At 46.9% G+C, this 25,000-nt stretch overlaps 1 protein-coding gene across 1 annotated transcript in view; it reads left to right on the top strand.

The window, feature by feature from the left end:
• Positions 1-25,000, top strand: part of snx29 (sorting nexin 29) — a 150,190-nt gene that overhangs the window by 106,018 nt on the left and 19,172 nt on the right. Inside the window, exons 14-15 of the mRNA XM_056297356.1 lie at positions 4,175-4,281; positions 24,142-24,258. Coding sequence (XP_056153331.1) covers positions 4,175-4,199 — 25 coding nt within the window. The 3' untranslated portion in view covers positions 4,200-4,281; positions 24,142-24,258. The remainder of the gene's footprint in view (positions 1-4,174; positions 4,282-24,141; positions 24,259-25,000) is intronic.

Raw genomic sequence — 25,000 nt, 5'->3', positions numbered from 1 at the left:
GTGTCAGCAGTCCTCCCCCACAGAAGAGAACGTTTGTGTGTGTTTGTTTGTGCTTAGGTTGTGCATTAGTGCTTGATCTGAACTCTTAATGCAGCTATATGTCTCCCAGTATATAGATATATCTGGGGTGTGTGTGTGTGTGTGTTTGTGTTTGTGGTGTAGCTGTCTGGGCTGTTAGGCTGCTGACGGAGGTGTACAGTACAATGGTGTTGGTCGGCCATAGATAAGCCTGGGCTTTGCTGTGGCACTGGCTTCTTTGCAGAAGTCCTGATAATGCTGTTCTGTCAGCTCTGGGGTGTGTGTTTAAGTGCTTTTGTGTTTGTGCATTTGTGTGTGCGTGTGTGTGTGTGTGTTTGTTTGTGTATAACTTTCTTGCTGTGCCAGCTATTGTAGGTTGAAGCAAGGGAGAACTTAGTCATTTTAGTTATTAAGTGTGTGTGTGTGTGTGTGTGTGTGTGTGTGTGTGTGTGTGTGTGTGTGTGGTTTGTCCATATGTGCAAACGTCTGTTTCTGCTGGTCACCGTTTCTCCCGTGTCTCTCTTGTCTATACGGAGCAACAAAGTTTGTCAAGTCAAGTCGGAGTTCATTTAAAGTGCATCATGTCCTCTTTTTGGCGGCACGGCGGCGCAGTGGTTAGCACGGTCGCCTCACAGCAAGAAGGTCCTGGGTTCGAGCCCCGGGGCGGTCCGATCTTGGGGGTCGTCCCGGGTCGTCCTCTGTGTGGAGTTTGCATGTTCTCCCCGTGTCTGTGTGGGTTTCCTCCCACAGTCCAAAGACCTGTAGGTCAGGTGACTCGGCCGTACTACATTGTCCCTATTGTCCCCTGTGATGGCCGAGTGGTCTGTCCAGGGTGTCTCCCTGCCTGCCGCCCAGTGACCGCTGGGATAGGCTCCAGCATCCCCGTGACCCTGAGGGCAGGATAAGCGGTTTAGATAATGGATGGATGGATGTGTCCTCTTTGTGATCAGCACCTGGTTTCAGTACAGGTTCAGGCCTGATCTCGATCTTACCTCGTGTTTCCTAAGGAGCAGCTGGTTTATTTGAGCGCCGCTCTACACTTGTCCTGTCATGTCTAGTGTCAGTGAGATCTTTCTGCTCCCTGTCGTCCTCCCTCTTTGTTGTTGTGGTTTGGTTTTTGCTTCTTGTGGGGTAATGAAGCTCGACTTTCAGGCCCAGAAGCTGACTTGACTAGTGGTCGTGCATTAACAGAAGATTCCAGCTTGCGTGCACTGTTTTTTTTGTGTTTTCCCACTTTTTCTCCCCAATTGTACCCGGCCAATTACCCCACTCTTCCGAGCCGCCCCGGTCCCTGCTCCACCCCCTCTGCTGATCCGGGGAGGGCTGCAGACTACCACATGCCTCCTCCCATACACGTGGAGTCACCGAACAGATGCCCCAACTGACCAGGGAGGCGCTAGTGCGGCGACCAGGACATATACCCACATTCAGCTTCCCACCCGCCCAGACACTGCCGCTTGTGTCTGTAGGGACGCCCGACCAAGCCGGAGGCAAGACGGGGATTTGGTCTGATGGTCCCCATCCCCGTGTTAGTATATATACCGCTACCCGGACGCCCCGAGCTGCTCTCTTTCTATGTCATTCTCACCGAAGCAGTCCTGGTGTTTTCCGGGTGTGTACCCAAGGGTGGTTTTGTAGGTATCAAGGGTGGAGGTTTTGAGCAGGGTCCAGTGTTCTTCGACGTCATCAGAATATTCCTGTTGGAGGCTCTCCCCCAAGAGAGGCCTGAAGATGCTGCTGGGTGGCAGTTTCATCCAGGCTCGCAAGGTTCAGATCCAGATCCAGACAACTTTGTTTATCCCAGAAGGGCATTTCAGTTCCACGGTCTACCCAGACCATACACCAGACTCACAGACAGGGGGCAGTCATCAGTGTGTCAGAGACAACAGACAGATCCTGGCCAGACCTGCTTCTTTGAACCCTTCGTTTTCTCTTCAGTTTGACGGGCATAGTAGAGCGGATGAGGCAACGATCTGTCCAGCAGTCATCAGCATCAGCCATGGAGCTAATGATACACAACAGTACAGTACACTATCCAGCACAACACTACAGTACACTATCCAGCACAACACTGCAGTACACTATACACTACACAACACTACAGTACACTATCCAGCACAACAGTACAGTACACTATACACTACACAACACTACAGTACACTATCCAGCACAACACTGCAGTACACTATACACTACACAACACTACAGTACACTATCCAGCACAACACTACAGTACACTATCCAGCACAACACTACAGTACACTATCCAGCACAACACTGCAGTACACTATACACTACACAACACTGCAGTACACTATCCAGCACAACACTACAGTACACTATCCAGCACAACACTGCAGTACACTATACACTACACAACACTACAGTACACTATCCAGCACAGCACTGCAGTACACTATACACTACACAACACTACAGTACACTATCCAGCACAACAGTACAGTACACTATACACTACACAACACTGCAGTACACTATCCAGCACAACACTGCAGTACACTATCCAGCACAACACTGCAGTACACTATCCAGCACAACACTGCAGTACACTATACACTACACAACACTGCAGTACACTATCCAGCACAACACTGCAGTACACTATCCAGCACAACACTGCAGTACACTATCCAGCACAACACTGCAGTACACTATACACTACACAACACTACAGTACACTATCCAGCACAACACTGCAGTACACTATCCAGCACAACACTACAGTACACTATCCAGCACAACACTGCAGTACACTATCCAGCACAACACTACAGTACACTTTCCAGCACAACACTACAGTACACTATCCAGCACAACACTACAGTACACTATCCAGCACAACACTGCAGTACACTATCCAGCACAACACTACAGTACACTATCCAGCACAACACTGCAGTACACTATACACTACACAACACTGCAGTACACTATCCAGCACAACACTGCAGTACACTATCCAGCACAACACCGCAGTACACTATCCAGCACAACACTGCAGTACACTATCCAGCACAACACTACAGTACACTATCCAGCACAACACCGCAGTACACTATCCAGCACAACACTGCAGTACACTATACACTACACAACACTGCAGTACACTATCCAGCACAACACTGCAGTACACTATCCAGCACAACACTGCAGTACACTATCCAGCACAACACAGCAGTACACTATACACTACACAACACTGCAGTACACCATACACTACACAAAACTGCAGTACACCATACACTACACAACACTGCAGTACACCATACACTACACAACACTGCAGTACACCATACACTACACAACACTGCAGTACACTATCCAGCACAGCACTGCAGTACACTATCCAGCACAACACTGCAGTACACTATACACTACACAACACTGCAGTACACTATCCAGCACAACACTGCAGTACACTATCCAGCACAACACTACAGTACACTATCCAGCACAACACTGCAGTACACTATACACTACACAACACTGCAGTACACTATACACTACACAACACTGCAGTACACTATACACTACACAACACTGCAGTACACTATACACTACACAACACTGCAGTACACTATACACTACACAACACTGCAGTACACTATACACTACACAACACTGCAGTACACTATACACTACACAACACTGCAGTACACTATCCAGCACAACACTGCAGTACACTATCCAGCACAACACTACAGTACACTATCCAGCACAACACTGCAGTACACTATACACTACACAACACTGCAGTACACTATACACTACACAACACTGCAGTACACTATACACTACACAACACTGCAGTACACTATCCAGCACAACACTGCAGTACACTATACACTACACAACACTGCAGTACACTATACACTACACAACACTGCAGTACACTATACACTACACAACACTGCAGTACACTATACACTACACAACACTGCAGTACACTATCCACTACACAACACTGCAGTACACTGCAGAAGACAGCACGGTGGTATTCGTTGGTGGTGGCTGACTGTATAATTAGGTGTGAAAATCTTTTCTCATGTTGCCGCCGATGCTCTCCACACGTGGAAATATCAGCCCCGCCATTAGCTGTGCTAACTGCCCCTCCCCCCCTCTCTCCCCCCTCCAGCTCTCCCCATGCTGCGGACGAGTGAGGTCCCGGCCCCGGCGCCTCAGAACAAGTCGATGGGGGACATAGAAGAGCTGGCGGCGAGCTATGAGCGCAAACTCATCGAGGTGAGCACTTTCCTCTTCCTCCTCCTCCTCCTCCTCCTCCTCCTCCTCATCACGTGTTAGTCATGATGTTCTACACGTGATAGAGGTACACAGATACACGGTGTGGTCCGCCTTCTCGCTGCTTCAGCTAATTAACGGTGACGGGAACGAGATAAGTGTGTTGAGTTTCGAGGAGTAAATTAAGGAGCACCCCCCGTAATCAGCCGTGCTGCAACCCTTTTTCATGAATGGTCAGAAATAGTAGATTTGTGTGCTGCTAACAGACAAGGAAGGGGACGTGGCTGTGTAAGTACAAACTACCTATGGTTTAGTGCAACCAACAGGGATGCTTTTTTTTTTTTTTGGATTCCCCCCTCCCTCCTTTTCTCCCAATTGTACTTGGCTAATTACCCCGCTCTTCCGAGCCGTCCCGGTCGCTGCTCCACCCCCTCTGCCGATCCGGGGAGGGCTGCAGACTACCACCATGCTACCCCCCCCCCAGTTCCCCCTCCCCCCCAAACAGGCATTCCGACCGACCACAGGAGGCGCTAGTGCAGCAACCAGGACGCATACCCACATCCGGCTTCCCACCCGCAGACTCGGCCAATTGCGCCTGTAGGGACGCCCGAGCGAGCCGGAGGTAACACGGGGATTCGAACCGGCGATCCCCGTGTCGGTAGGAAACAGAATAGACCGCTACGCCACCCGGACACCCAGGGACACAACTTTGATGGATTTGCTACAGCAACGCGGGCTATATCACATTTGCACATAGACACTGAGCTTTCATCCGGGACAGATGAAGCTGTATAGTTCGTTTTTCTTTTTCAGCCATAAAGCCTCACTATTTCAGTGTGTAGTTACTCCTTCAGGGTGAAACCAGTGCGAGTGGTTGTGTGTGTGTGTGTGTGTGTGTGTGTGTGATGGACAGACCGGGATTGGACCTGTCTGCTATTTCCCCGCCTCCGCCCCGTTGCCGGCTGGGAAAGAGTTCATCTCACAAAAGCGCTGAATTCTGGGATAAGTGAACCGAATGACACCTGCATACATGCAAACAAAGACGAGAAGGGTTTTTAAAGCCGCGGTCCTGAATCCCGCCGAGTCATTTTGAGTCTTTTCGGTGTCTGCCATTTATTCACCGGTGTCACTACAGATGGTAGGCCGTTGAACAGGATGAAGCGTTTCCAGATTGGAGTCGAGGCAAACAAGCTGACGATAGTAAGGTTTGTCGGCTGAGGCCTGTGGAGAACTTCCTGTCAGGTATGACGGAAAAACTCCTGCCGACATGGAAAAACTCACGCCAGTCCCTGAAGAGTCAGGAACGTGTGTCGTATTCCGCTTGAAGCGCCGAGATTTGTGTTCCCAGATTTCCGGACTTATGTCTGGTCAGTCCCCCCCTCAAAAACACGCTTCATTTATATGGTTTTTGGATTTCTGAATTTGCTAGAATAACTTTAGAGGCGTAACGTTGGTGACTCTCCGGGGGGGATGCTGGGAGTGTTTCCCTCCTTCCTGTTCGGTTGACCAATGACACGAGACTTTGAAAGCCAGGGAGGCGGGTGACGTCATCGCCAGAGAAGACAACGCCGTGTGTGTGGTCAGTGGCGGCGGGGAGGGTCTCGGTGAATAATGCAGCTGGTTTTATATTTCTTTAATAAGGAATAATTCCGCCGGTGTTTGGGGAAGCCATCTTTTCACTTATTCATGCACATGTGTGTGTGATGCATTTTTCACGCCGTTTACTTATTTACTTGTTCATTCGCCTCGCTGTCAGTCTTGATGGGCTTTGCGGAGGAAGACGGGGTGAACGCGCCCCCGGACGTGGTCGCGCGCACGCCCCGCAGTTTTTAAATTTCCCGCTGGACCGCCGGGTAACTAAAATCTCTCTTGTCAGATGGATTATGGATGCGTTCGCCCTCCCCGGGGGAGTAATCACAAGTAATGGGTTTTCCCGCTGCGCGTGGTGGTTTGTGAAATGTTTTACGGGACAAAACTTTTTTTATATATATATATTTTTATTGAACATTGTTCATATTCATGTACAGATTCTTGAAGAAAGTTCATTATAAAACAAACATGGCAAATATGCATTCCATCCAAAAATACATAGACGTCTCCAAAGTGCCAAAGGGAACAGTATGTAAACATTTCTATACAGTATATCAGGAAGTGCATAGAGGTTGAAGGTCACATGACAAATATACGGTAATGTATTATGAAAATAAGGGTACAGACAATAATAAATTAAATACCTGACATACCCTAATTGAAAATAATAAAACATAGTCCAGCATACAAGGGGGAATTAATAAGGATATCAGTCTTCTGATTCAGTGGGGAATTGTCTTAACGCCTCATAAATCTTTAGAGCTTTTGTATCGGTCATTAGTTTTAAAGATTTCAAGTATAATCTAAATTCATTTAAAAAAACAACACATTTGGGGGATGACTTAAAGTATCTATTTTTATGAATAAAGAATCTGGCTAAGCAGAGGATTACATTACAGCAGAGTTCATCGGTTTTGTTTTGCAATATCATACCAAATGTTATATTGTCTCTAGAAATCCAAGTTGGAAAGGACAGAATCCTTTGTGCATGTCAAGCCAGAACACAAGTACCACACCACATGAGAGAAATACATGGTCCCTAGTTTCTATGTCATTTTCACAAAATGAACATATATTATCGTCAAAACCAAACCGTGATCTAAGCAGTTCCTTGGAGGTTACGGGACGAAACCTCTTGGTAAACGCCGGGGCGCTGGATGATGACATCACTGCGAGTTGCCGCCACTAAAGGAGAGTTTGGGAAGGCGAGCAACAGAGGGAGATGGACATGGATTAAAGTTTTCTGTCGTTGAAACGAATTTCCGTCAATAGCCTGGGTGCGTATGATGGTGTCGTCGTTCGACTTCCCCACGTGCGAGTACTGGCACCATAGGCGTTTCTAGCCCCGTTTTTGGGGGTGCTGCAGCACCCCTAAATTGAACCCCAGCACCCCTAAAATTGAAGAGATTTTTTTATTTTTTATTTTTGCTGCATGTCCGTGTTTAATGAGCTGAAGAAATGTCAAAACCATATCCAGTATATGATTTAAACGTAATATTTTAACAACAAAAATACAGCACCCCCCCATGCTTCGAAAATGGTTTGATCCACCCCACCCCCCCAACTTTATCTTGCCTGGCCGGCCAGCACTCTGAGTGCTCAGCACCCCTAAAGCTCTGGTCCTAGAATCGCCCCTGACTGGCACAAGAACTTGCGGTCTGGTTTGCTGAGAGAAGAGATGGCTTTGTTTTACACTCGCTGTTTGCAGGACCTCCCTAAAACCACGGTCAGCGATGTACATCGCATCGCGAGCGCTTCCTCGGTGGCTCAGACGAGCAGAAAAGCAAAGGGGTTTGAGATGTATATTTCGAGCTACATCGACAGCTAGTGGAGAGACTGAGCAGGTGAGTGAATTTGGCAAGGGGTGATTAAATGAAACGATACAAAGCACACATACCTGGTGTAAAACCGAATGTCCGTATCGGAACCTGCAAAGCGCCTCAGGCTGCGTTTGGACTGTAGCTGGAGGGTCTCCGGTGGTTTCTGGAGCAATTCTGTTTGTTTCCTCATTGACTGGTTTTGGGCCACGGCATCATCCAAAGCGGCGGGATTTGGAGCCACACAAATAGTCCTGCTCTCGCAGGCAGCCGCTGACATCCATCTCATTATGAGAGGAGTCCAGAGCTGGAAGAGGGGCGACAGCAGGACGCTCCCAGTACTCCCACACACCTAGCCTGGGTGCGGGTTCAGAGTACTCATGCCATGCAAAGAGTGTGGGGACAGCTCCTTTCGTGAGCCTCCTTAACCCCCCTGTAGCTGGTACAGCGAAATCCCCCGGTTCAGCATGCCGACTACCATAGGCGTTGCTAGCCCATTTTTGGGGGTGCTGCAGCACCCCTAAATTGAACCCCAGCACCCCTAAAATTGAAGAGGTTTTTTATTTTTACTGTATGTCCATGTTTAATAAGCTGAAGAAATGTCAAAACCATATCCACTATATGGTTTAAACGTAATATTTTAACAACAAAAATACAGCACCCCCCCATGCTTCGAAAATGGTTTGATCCACCCCCCCCAAATTTATCTTGCCCGGCCGGCCAGCACTCTGGGTGCTCGGCACCCCGAAAGCTCTGGTCCTAGAATCGCCCCTGCCGACTACACACTTTTGTGCTCTTGGTGACGGTACATGCAGCCCTCCGGATCTTCGCTAGCCACTTAGCCCTGTCCTCGCAGTTACTAGGGAACGAATGGAAACTTGACAAGAGAATTATAACGCGCCGAATTCGCACACTGCGGCCCACAACAGTGCCCAGTGGAGCCTGATTCACAGCGTTGGTACTCGGAACGCCCCCTTTTTGCCCTGTTTGATTCACTGAATTTTCGGACGAAATTAAGATTTCGGACGGAGAAGTTAGCAGCTAACTGACGATTCAGTAGGACGTAAGCATCCGGTCGTTACCGGAAGTTCCGATGCAAACCGACACACCCGGAAGTTCTGCAGCGCCACATTAATGCACCGAGCCTGTTGGCCCTAACATAGGGCGATACGTTTTTCTGAAACTTGGGTTTAAAAGTTGGGGGTTGCCTTCTATTTCAGGACTATACAATTGCGTGTTTATTCATTCCAACAGGTATTCTTTTTGACTGGAGAGAGTACCAGAGGAGTAACTAGGGTATTTTACAGAGCGTTGCATTATGGGTTGTTTGTAGCCTTGATGTCGCTGGGCTAGCGAGGGTTTTTAGTCTTTTTATTGTGAGTCTTTCAGAGTCAGTCAGCACTGGAAGCATTCCATCAGTCCAGTTTGACCTGCAGGGGTTTCTGAAGGCTGCTGTAACGAGTTTTCCTGCCGCAGAGGAAATAAATGAGTGAAAACGAGTTCTTAGCAGTGGCGGCTGGTGCTAAAAAATGTTTTTTTTGGGGGGGGGGCACAATTTACCTTGGTGCAGCACACCTGACAGCCGCTTTAATGCCCACACAGAGTTATTGAGAAGGACAATGTAGCCTATAGATTTTATCAGGGTTCGTAGATGGTGGATGATTGACAGTCGAGACGAGGCGTGGTGGTGGGTGTGACATGATTGACAGCCACGAGAATCGTCCAATCACATCAGATCAAACAGCACTAAAACAATACCAATCCACTGCCAGTAAAAGTGGGAGTGTCTGGGGCACACAGACCCCCCCCCATGGAAAATCTGAAGAAACCAATCAGACAGCAGCCTCAGGTCACCTGCTCGCCGCAAGTTTGAGGGCTCACATAAGGTATCATTTCGCCGACGCCCCTCACCCAAGAAGGATATGTATTCAGACAGAAATCAACCAAATACCATTTGAACCAATATTTAATGGCCGTTGACAGGCGCTCACAGACTGAAAAACAGAGTGCAGAAATGAACCAGGGAGAAAATCTGTCAACACAAACACACACACACACACCTAGGGACAATTTAGTACGGCCGATCCACCTGACCTACAGGTCTTTGGACTGTGGGAGGAAAGCGGAGCCCCCGGAGGAAACCCACACAGTCACGGGGAGAACATGCAAACTCCACACAGAGGACGACCCGGGACGACCCCCAAGGTTGGACTACCCCGGGGCTCGAACCCGGGACCTTCTTGCTGTGAGGCGACAGTGCTAAGCACTGGGCCACCGTGCCGCCCCATCCTCAGCATAAAGAAGCTAAAAGATGTACAACAACACAACTTTCGACAGTATAAAACTCAGGAAGTGTGTTAATGACATCTGGAAGAGAATCTCTAAGGTGACTTAAAACGGCGGGATTGTGACACAGTTTGGGAGTCGTCGCCTTTCTGTTGAGACTGAAGACGGCAAGAACTAACGGCAGAATGCACATCTGTGTATGTGTGTGTATGTGTGTGTGTATATGTGTGTGTGTGTGTGTGTTCATATTGATAAGGCTAGCCACATGAACGGCCGTCAGATCTGGTGCCTCAACACAGTTCAGCGAGACACAGAATCAATAGCGCGGGCGGGTCATCGACGGCTCGCAGATGTCACATTAGTGCCTCGTTTGATTTACGCAGGTCTGAGAAACGCTGCTCACCGGCTGGGATCCAGCGCTCACTCATTAACCCACACAGCACACGTGTAATTGTAACCTCATTCAGACTAATTATATTGGCACTTTAATGACCTGTTTTATTGACTGCTGCTTAATTAGCATCTAAACTTCCTCGCATGTTGTGTTTCCCTCCTCCTCTTCTTCCCCGTCCCCCGTCCTCGTTCTCCTGCTGCTGTCTTGCTTTCCTCCACCTTGAAGTCAAGTCAGTTTTGTTTGTGTGGCCCGGTATCACAAATTACAAATGTGCCTCAAGGGGCTTTACAGCAACACAACATCCTGTCCTTAGACCCTCGCATCGGATAACGAACGCCTCCCTAAAAAGGGCTGGATTTACTCTCATGCTGCACCGACCCAAACCCCCCCTCAGCATAAGGACCTGCCGTCGAGGTTAATACAAAGACCCGGCGGGCATTTTGTGCAAATGAGAAGGGGGGATGTGGAAGGGCCAAACTGATTTGCACCTCAACCTCGTTGCATATACCTGTATAGGAGTTACCCTTTTCAAAGGGCAAAACATCAAGAGCAGATTATGAAGATAAACCCAGAGTCACTGACGGCTTGGTAAATACTGACAGAACCAAATATCACGATATCCATCCATCCTTCCCTTATCCGAACCGCTTATCCTGCTCTCAGGGTCGCGGGGAGGGGATGCCGGAGCCTATCTTAGCAGTCACTGGGCGGCAGGTGGGGAGACACCCTGCTGGACAGGCTGCCAGGCCATCACACAGGGCCCACACACACACACACATTCACACCTAGGGACAATTCAGTACGGCCGATTCACCTGACCTACATGTCTTTGGACTGTGGGAGGAAACCCACGGAGACACGGGGATAACATCCAAACTTCACACACAGAGGACGACCCGGGACGTTCCCCAAGGTTGGACTACCCCAGGGCTACCTCTATTGATAATATGGTGATAAGGGGACCAGGGAATGACTATATTTAGCTTATATCACCACATTACCAGAGCCACAATCCCACAACACACAGTTTCAGAACACATCATCTCAGCTCACCGTGTCCGTATTATATCCACATACTGGCCAGACCCCCCCCCCCCACCTTACCCCAGTCTTTCGAGCCGTCCCGGTCGCTGCTCCACCCCCTCTGCTGAGCCAGGGAGGGCTGCAGACTACCACATGCCTCCTCCCATACATGTGGAGTCACCAGCCGCTTCTTTTCACCTGACAGTGAGGAGTTTCACCAGGGGGACGTAGCGCATGGGAGGATCACGCTACTCCCCCCAGTTCCCCCTCCCCCCTGAACAGGCGCCCCGACCGACCAGAGTAGGCGCTAGTGCAGCGACCAGGACACATACCCACATCCGGCTTCTCACCTGCAGACATGGCCAATTGTGTCTGTAGGGACGCCCGACCAAGCCGGAGGCAACACAGGGATTCAAACTGGTGATCCCGGTGTTGGCAGGCAACGGAATAGAGCACCACACTACCCGGACGCCCTCTAACTATCTGTCTATCTATCTATCTATCTATCTATCTATCTATCTATCTATCTATCTATCTATCTATCTATCTATCTATCTATCTATCTGTCTATCTATCTGTCTATCTGTCTATCTATCTATCTATCTATCTATCTATCTAACTATCTATCTAACTATCTATCTATGTATGTATCTGTCTATCTGTCTATCACAAAAGGGGAAGTGAATCACGCCATTTTGTGTTGGGTGTCAGATCATGTGTCTCCTATGTGTGTGTGTGTGCGCACAGAATTTCACAGCATTTTTCTCGGTGAGCGTGAGGAAGAGGAGGAGGGTGCACGGTCGGTCTGGGTTTGGACAGCACAGTATAGGCCCTGCTTTTTCCTGTGTGTGTGTGTCTGTGTGTGTGTTTGTATGTGGCACTTTAGGATGACAGGGTGATGGATAACAGCTGTCTGGTTCAAGAACAAAGACAAAGAAATGGTGAAAGACGTGACGAAAGGAGGAAGAAAGGAAAATAATGAATAAAAAACGAAAAGCTGGGAGAAGGTCGATGAAAGGAAAGAAAGATGGAGAGGACTCGAGAGAGAGCGTTTGAGGGAATATGCAAACTAAAGAAAGAAAAGAAGGAAAAAGGGAAGGGACGAGAGAAGGAAAAAGTGAAGAACAAAAGGGGGAGAGAAAGAAGAAAAAGGACAGATTGAAAGACAAAGAAAGAGGAGAAAAATGAAGAAAGGAACAAGGAAGCGAAGAAATTAAGAAAAAGAGAAGTGATTGGATAAAAGTGGAAATGAGGGAGGATAGAATGTCTCCTTGGACAGATTTCGATCCGTCATCCAAACCGCTCATCCTGCTCTCCGGGTCGCGGGGATGCTGCAGCCTACCCCAACAGTCATTGGGCGGCAGGCGGGGAGACACCCTGGACAGGACGCCAGGCCATCAGAGGGCCACACGCACTCGCTCAAATTCACACCTAGGGACAATGTAGTACGGCCGAGTCACCTGACCTACATGTCTTTGGACTGTGGGAGGAAACCGGAGCACCCGGAGGAAACCCACACAGACACGGGGAGAACATGCAAACTCCACACAGAGGACGACCCGGGACGACCCCCAAGGTTGGGACTACCCCGGGGCTCGAACCGGGGCACTAACCACTGCGCCACCATGCCGCTCCTTTGACAGATTTATCTGAATTTAATATGCGACATTCAAACTCATCGGTCTGTCTCTGGTCTGGAGTCAGTTTAGATTGAAATGAATGAACGGACGACAATGGAAATTTCTTTCACTCCGGCCATGATGTCACTCCATCATTTCCACCATACAGTATTTCTGTTTTCCACGGCACCCCTGCTGTGTCTGACATTCCTCAGCAGACAGAGAAACAGCTGTTCTTTCCTTGCTCCATCATTCTCTCCCTCTCTCTCTCTTTGTCGTCACGTGAAGGGACGATGGAGAGATGTGGAGATATGGGTCGAGGTATCCAGGGGGGCGGGGGGGGGGATCAGGCTTCATTCCTCCCTTTGATCCGCCAGCTCATTAATTACCCATAAACAACAACAAGAACAAGAGCAACAATTACCGACAAGTTGCGGACGAGGAATGTTCTCTCTTCAGAGAGGAGAGGTGGTAATAAGCCAGCGAGTACGACCCAAGATGTCTGTACCGTGCCCGTCGTCTTGACTGCGTAACACCGCCAAACGCGACCCTTACACAAGGAAATACCACTTAATGCAGACCAGTGTGTGCTTCACAGTATTACAGCCTTTCGAGGGTTCAGATGTACTAAAAGCACAGAGGTCTTTCTCTGCCCTTGTTGGAAGTTTAAGTTAACTTCCTCAACATCTTTTTACATTTTCATACCCTTTGCATTCAGACCAGTGGTGGCTCCTGCCAAATCTCTCCGGGTGGGCACTTCTTGCAATGATGGCTCAGGTGACCCGTTCAATGGGTAAATTAACCTAAGTCAGCTAGCTAATTTGACATTGTCACATTGCATTGTACAATTTTTTTTTTGTCACCTCATATGGCAATACCACCAGTAAACACTAGATGGCAACATAAAATTAGGATTGTTCCTTAAACTACGATACCTGTGGACAGCTACATCCAGGAGTTCATTGTAAATGTGTTAATAAAATTATTTTGGCTCTGCAACGACTGAACAATCCACTGTGGTCATGAACAGATAAATTGGCATCTATCAGTTTGCCCTCACAAATACCTTTGAATGTGAAGAGAGAGAGACTTCCTTTACCTCTAACCAAATGAAATCGAGTAAAGTCTTCACTCTCACAATAATCTGAGTCAGCCTTCATCTTGAACACTCCACAAAACTCCATTGTCGATAAGACGGGCTAGAATGGGGCGGTTCTTGCACACCTCATCGTTGTGATGACACACAGCTATCCTCTAGCTCTCATCCAACTGTGTGGTAATGCTTTACACACATTGATATAAACAATATAAACATAACATATATAAACAAACATAACATAAACACATATTAATATAAACTTAAAAGAAACACACCAAAAATCACAGAAAGTTGAATCAGTTCTTCTGGATACATTTATTGACAGATACGTTTCATCACTCATCTCAGTGACAGCTTCAGTGTCAACTGACTGCAGGTATCCCCACCCTTATAAACAATACAGTGGCATAACAACTGAAACCAACGATCAGTTTCATATGCAAATAGCCATGATCATTAACTAGGGTCTCAATGGCCATGTGTACTATTCACAGAGGATTTGGGAATGATTGCAATCACAGCATTGTAAGATGGTGACAGATGTACTCTTAGCCCTCCGTTCAGGGATGGTCATTCCCTCTTCACATAGATGGCCTCTTTGCCCCCCCCCTGTTCAAACCAGCGTTCCTCCCTATCAAGGATGTGCACATACTCATCCTTGAAAGGGTGCCCACTGGCCTAGACTGTGGAGTCCTGGCCTGACGTGTTAGCTCTCCTGTGTTGTGCCATCCTCTTGGATGGTGTCTGTTTGGTTTTCCTGATGTACAAGTCCCAGCTATCCTCCCATAAATGCATAGTACGTCTGTCGCCATCTTACAATGCTGTGATTGCAACCATTCCCCAATCCTCTGTGAATAGTACGCATGGTCATTGAAACTCTAGTTAATGCTCATGCCTATTTGCATATGAAACTGGTTGATGTTTTTGGTCATTATGCCACTGTATTGTTTATAAGGGTGGGGATACCTGCAGTCAGTTTAGACTGAAGAGGCCACTTAGACGAGTGATGAAACGTTTCTGTCAATAAACGTTTTGTCCAGATGAACTGATTCAACTTTCTGTGATTTCCTTACCTGGCTTCATGAGGAGCATGCACGAAGACAACACACAAAAGCATAAAACACACAACATTAATAACGCATTAAAAGAAATTCTGAAATGGTGAGTTTTGATTAATGATTTGAGTGTGGACAGCTCGGTGCAGTCTGTGACATGTTTGGGGAGGAATTTCCAGAGACAGAGGGCAGCTGTGGAGAAGGCTCTGTCCCCCCCAGGTCTGGTGCTTGGTCCTGTGTGGTGGAGACAGGAGGCTGACATCAGAGGAGCGAAGATGCTTTGAGTCTCTGATGGAAGCATTAGTTTGTGTTCACAAACTAATTTGCAACTACCAGAATTGATGGAATCATGAAAGAGGTTCAGGAGGTCAAATCCAGCCTTCAGTTCTCTCGAGCCCAAATTGATGACTTGAGAGAGACGGAGAGGAAAGTCGGTTCATTTGAACCACAACTGCAGTCTGTGTCCTCTTAGTGTATGAGCTCTGAAAGCAAAGACATCATATCCAAAATTGATTAGTTAGAAAGCCAGAGTCGACGAAACAAGGTGATTATTGACGGTGTGATACAGGACAATGTCGATGAGTCTTGGTCAGATGCTGAACAGAAGATCAGAGATCTTTTGAACAGCAAACTGAGAATTGATCCAAGGTCTTTTGAAATTGAAAGAGCCCACCGCACTGGAAATGGGAAACAGAACTCTGGAAAAGCAAGATTGTAGTGAAATTGCTGAGGCGCAAAGACAAAGAACTCGTTCTTAAGGCGAGAGCTCACCTCAAGAACACTACAATTTATGTAAATGAGGACTTCTCTGAATTGCTAAGGAAGAAGAGAGCAGACCTCATTCCAGCAATGAAACAAGCCAGGGAACGAGGAAATCATGCTGTCATTAACTACGGCAGACTGGTAGTTAAACCACGAGAGCTTCAGCAGATGACAGCAACCGCACAGCATGAGTGAATCAGTGCCAGCAGGACCCCAATACATAGGATGAATACCTTTTTAACATGTTTTTCTCTCGCTACGAAAATACCATGACATCATCTCCGCCCAAGCAATCTGACAATTTTAACCAACATTTTCCTACACCAGTCTCTTGCTTACTGCACCCAAACTCTAACCTATATGATAAGGCAAATAGACCTTTGATAGACTTCTTTCCCAATACCTTCCAGCTGTCACACAGTGAATTTCAGGACTCCTCAACATCGAACGTTTTATATAATAACGACCCACATCTGGCTTCCCACCCACGGACACGGCCAATTGTGTCTGTAGGGATGCCCGACCAAGCCGGAGGTAACACGGGGATTTGAACCGACAATCCCCATGTTGGTAGGCAATGGAATAGACCACTATGCTACCCAGACGCCCCCTTCCTTCACAGATTCTTTTAAATTACGTATTGTATCGTTTATTGATTATTTTTTTTAATATGTGTACATAAAGAAGCCATCAACAAGACTCCGCCTCCTTGGTTTCTAATGCCCCGCCCCCTTTCTGTCACGAGGAAAGATAAATGTGTCGAGGGAAAATGTTTGTCCAAGACCTTTCCTTCATGTACATAAACAGATGAAGATACAGACATCAGTGAACCGTATTTCCGGGGCTACTATAAGTCGCTGTTCTTTTTACTCACCTGGCTGGTCCTGCGACTTATATTCCAAAGTGATTTATACAATATAATTTTGTCAGATGAATACACTGCAGCCCGGTGGTGCAGTGCTTAGTGCGGCCGCCTCACAGCAAGAAGGTCCTGGGTTCGAGCCCCGGGATAGTCCAACCTTGGGGCTCGTCCCAGGTTGTCTTCTGTGTGGAGTTTGCATGTTGTGCGTGGGTTTCCTCCGGGTGCTCCGGTTTCCTGCCACAGTCCAAAGACATGTAGGTCAGGTGAATCGGCTATACTAAAATTGTCCCGAGGTATGACTGTGTGTGGGTGTTGGCCCTGTGATGGCCTGGTGGCCTGACCAGGGTGTCTCTCCGCCTGCTGCCCAATGACTGCTGGGATAGGCTCCAGCATCCCCGTGACCCTGAGAGCAGGATAAACGGTTTGGATAACGGATGGATGGATGGAATACACTACGTTTCAACTAAGACCACTAGATGGCACTGTTTAATCTGGTGACTCATTTGAGAATGCTGTACCGCCATATAAATGCAAATTATACACTGAAGTGGTTTATCTATGTTTTCTTCCTCACAACAACGGGTTTGTTTTGGGTTTTTTTTTTTGCTGAGTGCGATTTATACTCCAGTGCAACTTTTAGTGCGGGAAATACTGTACATCAATAATTTTCAACTCCAAACTGAGAATGACTCCTTTCTTAAAAGTAAGCCTAATCTGTCGAAATACTTTTTTTTTTTTTTTGGCAGCCTGAAACGGTGAGAACAGGAAGTTAGAAAAAGGCTTTAGCTCTTAAAAGATTCGTTCGTTTTGGATGAAAATACCCTCTAATCAAACCTGACAACTCTTGTCATATCCACAATTGTAATCGTCTCACCCGCAAAAGAATGAGAGCTGGGAGCCAAAATAAGCAGAAATGGACTGAAAGTGCTGCTGAAGTTCCACTCTTGAGTTTTCAGCAGTTAGTTTATGGGCTGACTTCTCCATCAGGGGCCATTTTTAGATAGTGCCATAAAATCCCAGTTTCTCTCTCTGTCCCCTCTCTCTGTCCATCTGTCGCTCTTCATCCCTCCCTTTTCTCCCCACTCTCTCTCTTTCTCTCCTTCTCTCTCTCTCTCTCTTTCTCTCAGTTTTTGCTGGACAGCAGAGGCTCTGATGTCTATATTGGTCCTCATCCGCCCCCGTTCCTTCCCTGTTCTTTGTCAGTCAAGTCACTTCCTGTTTCGGGAAGGCAGAACGAAAGTGAGTCAGAGAGACAGACGGAAAAAATCTGGACCCAGATCCAGACAACAGCACTGCCCTGTCTGTCTGTCTGCCTGTCTCTCTCTCTCTCGCTGTACATGGGTGTTTGTGGGACTGGTGTTTGAGGCTTGTGTCGTAGATTTATTTTAATATAGGAAGATAAAAGTCAGCCTCTTCCTCTCCGTCTCCCTCTCACCTCTCTGTCACCCATTCTCCTTTCTGTTTCTCTCACTCTTTCTCCGTGTCTCTTCTCTCACCCTTTCTTTCGCTCTCTACAGCTCTCTCTCACTCCTCTGTCCATCTGCTCATTTTCATGCTTATTCACATTCGCCCTCGTCTTCTGACCTCATTACCCTGCTGCTCATCCATCGTAGGTGTCCTCCATAATTAAGGCCTTTAGGTCTTCGGTCAGCTGTGCCACCACTGCTCTGTGTCTCTGGCCTCGCACCCGTCTCCTTCACATCTGTAAGAAAACAGAATAAAACATCTACTTATGCAAATAACACGTTTCCCCTTTTCAAGCAGAGCAGACAACAGAGAAGCAGCATCAAAGGTAGAAAGAGAAAACCAGCAGACGAAGCTGATGGTTTTATTCATGTTTTAATTATTTCTCTGCTGTGACATTAAGTCAAAACATTTTGTAAAAACAGAATCTCCACCGAACCATCTACCTCCCTGCCGCATTCCTACTTTTCCTATGATGTCGTCGTCATGCTCCCCATCATTATTGGTTATTTCCGTTTGTTTTCTTTTACTTTGTTTACGTATTTTGTCATTTTCATTGTTTTCCATCATTTAGAGATTTTCTACCGCTTGTCTTACACCAGTGTTTTTTCGTCTTTGACCCCACTTACAGCAAACCACATAAACAGAGTCTACGCAGCCCTGTTAAATGGCTTTTGTGATGGAGTAAAATGAAACCAAGATACATATCTTGGTTTTATTTATTTATTATTTTACATCACAGAAACCTGCCATTTTGACGTTGTTGTGTAGACTTTTTATATCCTCTGTACTTCACACTACTCCCAACCATTTTCCAAATCATACCCTGGGTTTTCCTTCTTTCCAGGCAGACCTCGGTTTCCATTCATGTAAGTACAGTACAGAACTCGACTTGCAGAGACTTGAAACTTGCTTGAGCGAGTTCCAGCACAGTGAACATGAAGCCGCTCTTATTTCTTTGTCCAAGTTGTGTTATCGTTGAGTAGGAGTGCTGCGGAGAGCAGGAAGTGTTCTGAAAACATGTCCATGTTGGTGGTGTGTTTAAGTGCACTCTGAACATCCAGGTCTTCACAGTCAACTGCCAAAAAGCTTGGAAATCACAGGTTATGTTGTCAGAAAATCGAACCCAGAAGAGGAACAGTAGGTGAACATTGGTGGCGTAAAAGGATCATGTCCGTTTAGTTTTTTCTTGCATTAAAAAGGGTTCTGTTTGGCAGTCTGCTCTGTAGTCCCGAATGTCGGAGTGGGCTTGAACGTACCAAGAAGGAAGTGTTTTCAAAACAGTCCCTGCTGTCCAGACACGACAATAACACAACTTTGATAGATAAAGGCGACTGCACGTTCACTATAATGGAAATAACAGTCTCAAGCTGCAATTTGATTTATTTATTTTTTTGCGGATTTTTTTTCTCCCCAATTATATCCGGTCAATTACCCCACTCTTCCGAGCCGTCCGGTCGTTGCTCCACCCCCTCTACCGATCCGAGGAGGGCTACAGACTACCATATGCCTCCTCCGATACACGTGGAGTCGCCAGCTGCTTCTTTTCACCTGACAGTGAGGAGTTTCACCAGGGGGACGTAGCGCGTGGGAGGATCACTATTAATATTACTATTGTTGCTGCAGTGTTCAGGAGCCAAACACAAGAATTTAACTCTCTTGTACCTTTAATAATGAGATGTAACAAATAAAGAATCTTGATCATGCTGTTCCCCCAGTTCCCCCTCCCCCCCGGACAGGCGCCCCGACCGACCAGAGGAGGCACTAGTGCAACGATCAGGACACATACCCACATCCGTCTTCCCACCCGCAGACACGGCCAATTGTGTCTGTAGGGACAACCGACCAAGCCGGTGGTAACACGGGGATTCAAGCCGGGGATTTCCGTATTGGTAGGCAACAGAATAGACTTTTCGGACCTTAGTGAACAGATGACAAACATAAACGGGTTCGGTATAAAGTCCTTATTTGTACTCAGGTTATCAGGATTTCAGCAGACAGTAGTCACATATGGAGTTTAACTCAGACGGAGTTACACTACTCTTTATTTGTTCCAGTTGTTTTCCAGCGTTATAAATGTTGTTTGTAAAGAGTTTTGTGACAGTTGTTGAATAATGACATCCAAAGTGTTTCATATCGTTACTTGGTGAGGTTATTGAGGTCATCCAGCCACTAGAGGGCGCTAATCTGATTCCCTACCTGCTAATGCTGTGCTGCACTAGTCGGTTTAGCGTGCCCACAAACCCAGTGGGGAAAACACACTCACCCTTGGAAATTTTAAGTATGTCAAATGAAAAAAAAAAAAAGCGTAGGCTAGAGGACTAGAGAGAGGGAGTGAGAGCTGCCGCTCCGCACAGCATTGGTCTTAGCGAGGCGAACTGCAGAGGGTCTGAACTCACCTGTTCAAGCTAATTGGATTCTTTAGCACGTAGCCATGCAGTTAGAGCTTAAAATGTTCCCTCCATGCTTCGGGGGGAATTAGCATGCACACACTTGAAAATGCACACATATGCATGATAAAGACACACACACACACACACACACACACAAGCAAGGCCGGAGAATGACAAACTGATTAGCTCCCTCTCAGTGAGAATTAATTGGATTCCTTCACGCTTAAAATTAATTCCCTCTTTTTTTAATATCCTACTTAAGAGTTGCAAGGCCTAAATAAAGAGAGGCAAAGAAAGATGTGTGTGTCACAAACACTCAGAACAGTTTTGGATCCTGATTCCCGAGCTTTCTGGAGTCATCGCGGTACCGTTACAGGTCCCCGCAGCAGGATGGGTCAGGAGGTCCCCTGTCCAGGTGACACATCTCCAGCTCTCGGCAGCTGTGGACAACTTTTCTATTAGTCTGTTTCTACAGTTGTGTATTTTCATGACGTGTCCGTACTGTTTTTACATCCTTCAGCACACGAACCCCGTGCCTCCTCAGCTGTGTGCGTTCTCCAGTTTTCCAAACAAACTTCAGGGTGGCTCAGGTTGGAGAAAGAGGGCTTGGGTTTTGGGATTACGTTTCATGCTGAAAGCTTGGTGTTTTTCAAGGCGGTAAGCCGCTCAGCGATTGCCATCGTCTGTATTTCATTACGCCTTCGCTGCTGCTCTTCAGCGCTGTGTTGTCCACAGACACATAGACGCCGCTCGGAATGCAGGATTATTTACAGTATTTCTCCGTTTCAGGTGACTCCACCCACTGTAGCTTGGTGTCGTGGTTCGCATTGTTGCCTCACGGGTACAGGGTCCTAGGTTCAAACTTTACTGGTTGGTGTGTGGGCACTGGGATGAACTGGTAACCAGTCCAGCATCAAGTCTCGCTTCCTGTCTTCCAGTGCATGCTGGGATAGCCCCCAGCAGCCCTGAATTGGTTTAGCTTGGCATAGAATACAAATGATTTTTTTATTTGATAGGGAAATAATTATTGGCGTTAGAAATCAACCAAAGATGACGAAGAACAAAAGTTTGATTCACTTTTGTTTCTAATGACCCGCCGTGGTCGCTCCCTTAAGGGAGTCCTTCATACCAGAGTTATTACCACATGAACCGAAGTGGTAGTCACTGTCCTCATCAGCTACATGAGATGGAAAAGTTTTTAAGTAAAGGGCGTGTGTGTATTTTTGACAGTGGAGAGATTTAAACCAGTGGTCAGTCTGAGAGTGACTGTGCCTTTTCAGAAACGACTGAGGGTGTAAAGGCCGTGTCGCAGTGGTTGTGTTATCGGAGGTGAAGCTAGTGGAAGCAAGGCTTTCAGCTGGAGAAGCTCTTAAGGTATCCCTTATATTAACAGTGGCTTTGGTAGTAGCAAAACCAGTTGTGGTAATAGGGGTAGTATATGTAGTAGTAGTGGTATTATTAGCAAGAATATTGGCCCTACCAGTAGCAGTACTTATGGTAGCAACTGTTGTAGCAGTAGTATCAGCAGTAGTAATAGTATCCCGCTTCCGCTGTGGGAAGATGGCTGCACGAATTCACGTTTGCAGCCGCCTCACCCAGTACTGGTGTGGGGCGATGGTGGCGCGAACTTATCTTTGCGGCGGCCTCACCCAGTGCCGTCCGTGCAGTGTCTTTGTCCACGTCTGCGTTTAAGTTTGTGTCTTTGATGGCTGGGAGAGCTGGCTCTGGATCGGCTGGGAGTGCTTGGTCTGCTGCGTCCCGTGGACCCAAGGACCATGGTCCTGCCTGAAGCTGCACCCAAAGAGGAAACACAGAGGGCAGTCTGACAGGACACGGAATTGGGGCAGGCAAAGCTAACTAGTAGCCCATGCAGACCGGCAGTTCTGTGTCGCCTTTCTTACAGTATCACAATATATCGCCTTTCTTACAGTATCACAATGTATCACCTTTCTTACAGTATCACAATGTATCGCCTTTCTTACAGTATCACAATATATCACCTTTCTTACAGTATCACAATGTATCACCTTTCTTACAGTATCACAACGTATCACCTTTCTTACAGTATCACAATATATCACCTTTCTTACAGTATCACAATGTATCGCCTTTCTTACAGTATCACAATGTATCGCCTTTCTTACAGTATCACAATGTATCGCCTTTCTTACAGTATCACAATATATCACCTTTCTTACAGTATCACAATGTATCACCTTTCTTAAAGTATCACAATGTATCGCCTTTCTTACAGTATCACAATATATCACCTTTCTTACAGTATCACAATGTATCGCCTTTCTTACAGTATCACAATATATCACCTTTCTTACAGTATCACAATATATCACCTTTCTTACAGTATCACAATGTATCACCTTTCTTACAGTATCACAATGTATCGCCTTTCTTACAGTATCACAATGTATCGCCTTTCTTACAGTATCACAATGTATCGCCTTTCTTACAGTATCACAATGTATCGCCTTTCTTACAGTATCACAATATATCACCTTTCTAACAGTATCACAATGTATCGCCTTTCTTACAGTATCACAATGTATCGCCTTTCTTACAGTATCACAATGTATCGCCTTTCTTACAGTATCACAATGTATCGCCTTTCGTACAGTATCACAATATATCGTGACATATTGAATCTAACCTCTGTATCATGATACGTATTGTATCACCAGATCCTCGCCAGTACACAACCCTGTAACTGCACAAAAAAGTCTCATTATAAGCTGTTTTGCTTGGCATGGGTGAGTGAGCTGGATGGGAGCTAGCCTCGTGTGGGGGTTTGGCATGTGGGGGTTTGGCATGTGGGGGTTTGGCACGGGGACCCTGTTCACCTGTCAGCTGGAATGCAGCGCTCTGCCATAGCAGCTTCCACAGCAGGTGTCCTGCAAACAGCACACTGTGTCACAGCTGTCAGCCCGCCGATGGACGGGCGTCCACTCTGTCCGGCCTGGTTAGAGAGACGAGCGCACACACACACACACACACACACATACACACACACACACACACACACACACACACACACACACTCTCACAAACACACCGTTTCAAGGTTAGGTTGCACTGGTGACAACAGATTAGTAGACAGACGGTAGTTTGGTTGTGCAGGATACGAACTGGTTTCCTCCTCCCTCTCTTTGGTGACTCTGTCTCCCTCTGTGTCCCTCTCTCCCTCTGTCTCTCTGTCTCCCTCTGTCTCTGTCTCCCTCTGTGTGGGCTGTGACTGGCTGTCAGACTCTGTCCTACTGTCAGCCTTCATTCCTGTTCAGCCTGACAGGATCAGGTGGAGTCTCATTACTCACATGATAGTAGAATGTACATCATGTATCAAACACGACCCGGCTCCTGTAAATCTATTCGTACAGCCGCTTCTGAAAGTCTTTTTGTTGGCCATTTGATTAAAGCATATACTTCTCGTGTGTGTGTGTGTGTGTGTGTGTGTGTGTGTGTGTGTGTGTGTGTGTGTGTGCTGCAGGTGGCGGAGATGCATGGAGAGCTGATAGAGTTTAATGAGCGTCTCTATCGCTCGCTCATGGCCAAGGACCACCTCATAGTCCAGATGAGACAGGAACTCATCGACCTGAGGGGACCGGTGAGTGGATGACTACACACACACAAACACACACACACACACACACACACACATTTATAAACACATGTTCACACACATGTTGGAACACATATACAGATTACGTCCACAGACACAATTACGATTTACACATTATTACACACATACAACTGTGTGTACTTAGACACAGTAGTGAGTACTGTATTTGTCAGACTATAAGCCGCTGGTTTTTTACTCATCTGGCTGGTCCTGCGACTTATAGAAGGTAATTTTGTCGGACAAATGCACTAGGCCACTAGATGGCACTGTTTAATCTGTGACTCAATATAAAATACTGTACCACCATATAAATGCGACTTATACAAGGTATTTTTGTCGGGCAAATGCACTGCATTTCAACTAAGACCACTAGATGGCACTGTTTCATCTGGTGACTCAATATAAAGTACTGTACCACCATATATATGTGACTTATACACCGAAGCAACTCTATATGTTTTGGGTTTTTTTTTTTCTCCTCACAATGCGTTTTTTTCCTGGGTGCGATGTATACTCCACTGTGACTTGTAGTCCGGAAAATATGGTCGACCTGTTTACTCTGTGGGTATTCTCTCCTTCTCTCTGACTCCCTCCATCACCCCATCATACCGCCATTTTGTCAGCTCTGCTCTTCTCAATATCCCTTTTCACTGCTTGTGCCTGGATTCTCCTCCCCTCTCTCTCTCTCTCTCTCTCTCTCTCTCTCTCTCTCTCTCTCTCTCCTCCT

This window comes from Lampris incognitus, chromosome 17 (genome assembly GCF_029633865.1).
Source record: "Lampris incognitus isolate fLamInc1 chromosome 17, fLamInc1.hap2, whole genome shotgun sequence".
Classification (NCBI taxonomy): Eukaryota; Metazoa; Chordata; class Actinopteri; order Lampriformes; family Lampridae; genus Lampris; species Lampris incognitus.
This window is presented reverse-complemented; position numbering and strand designations above follow the sequence as displayed.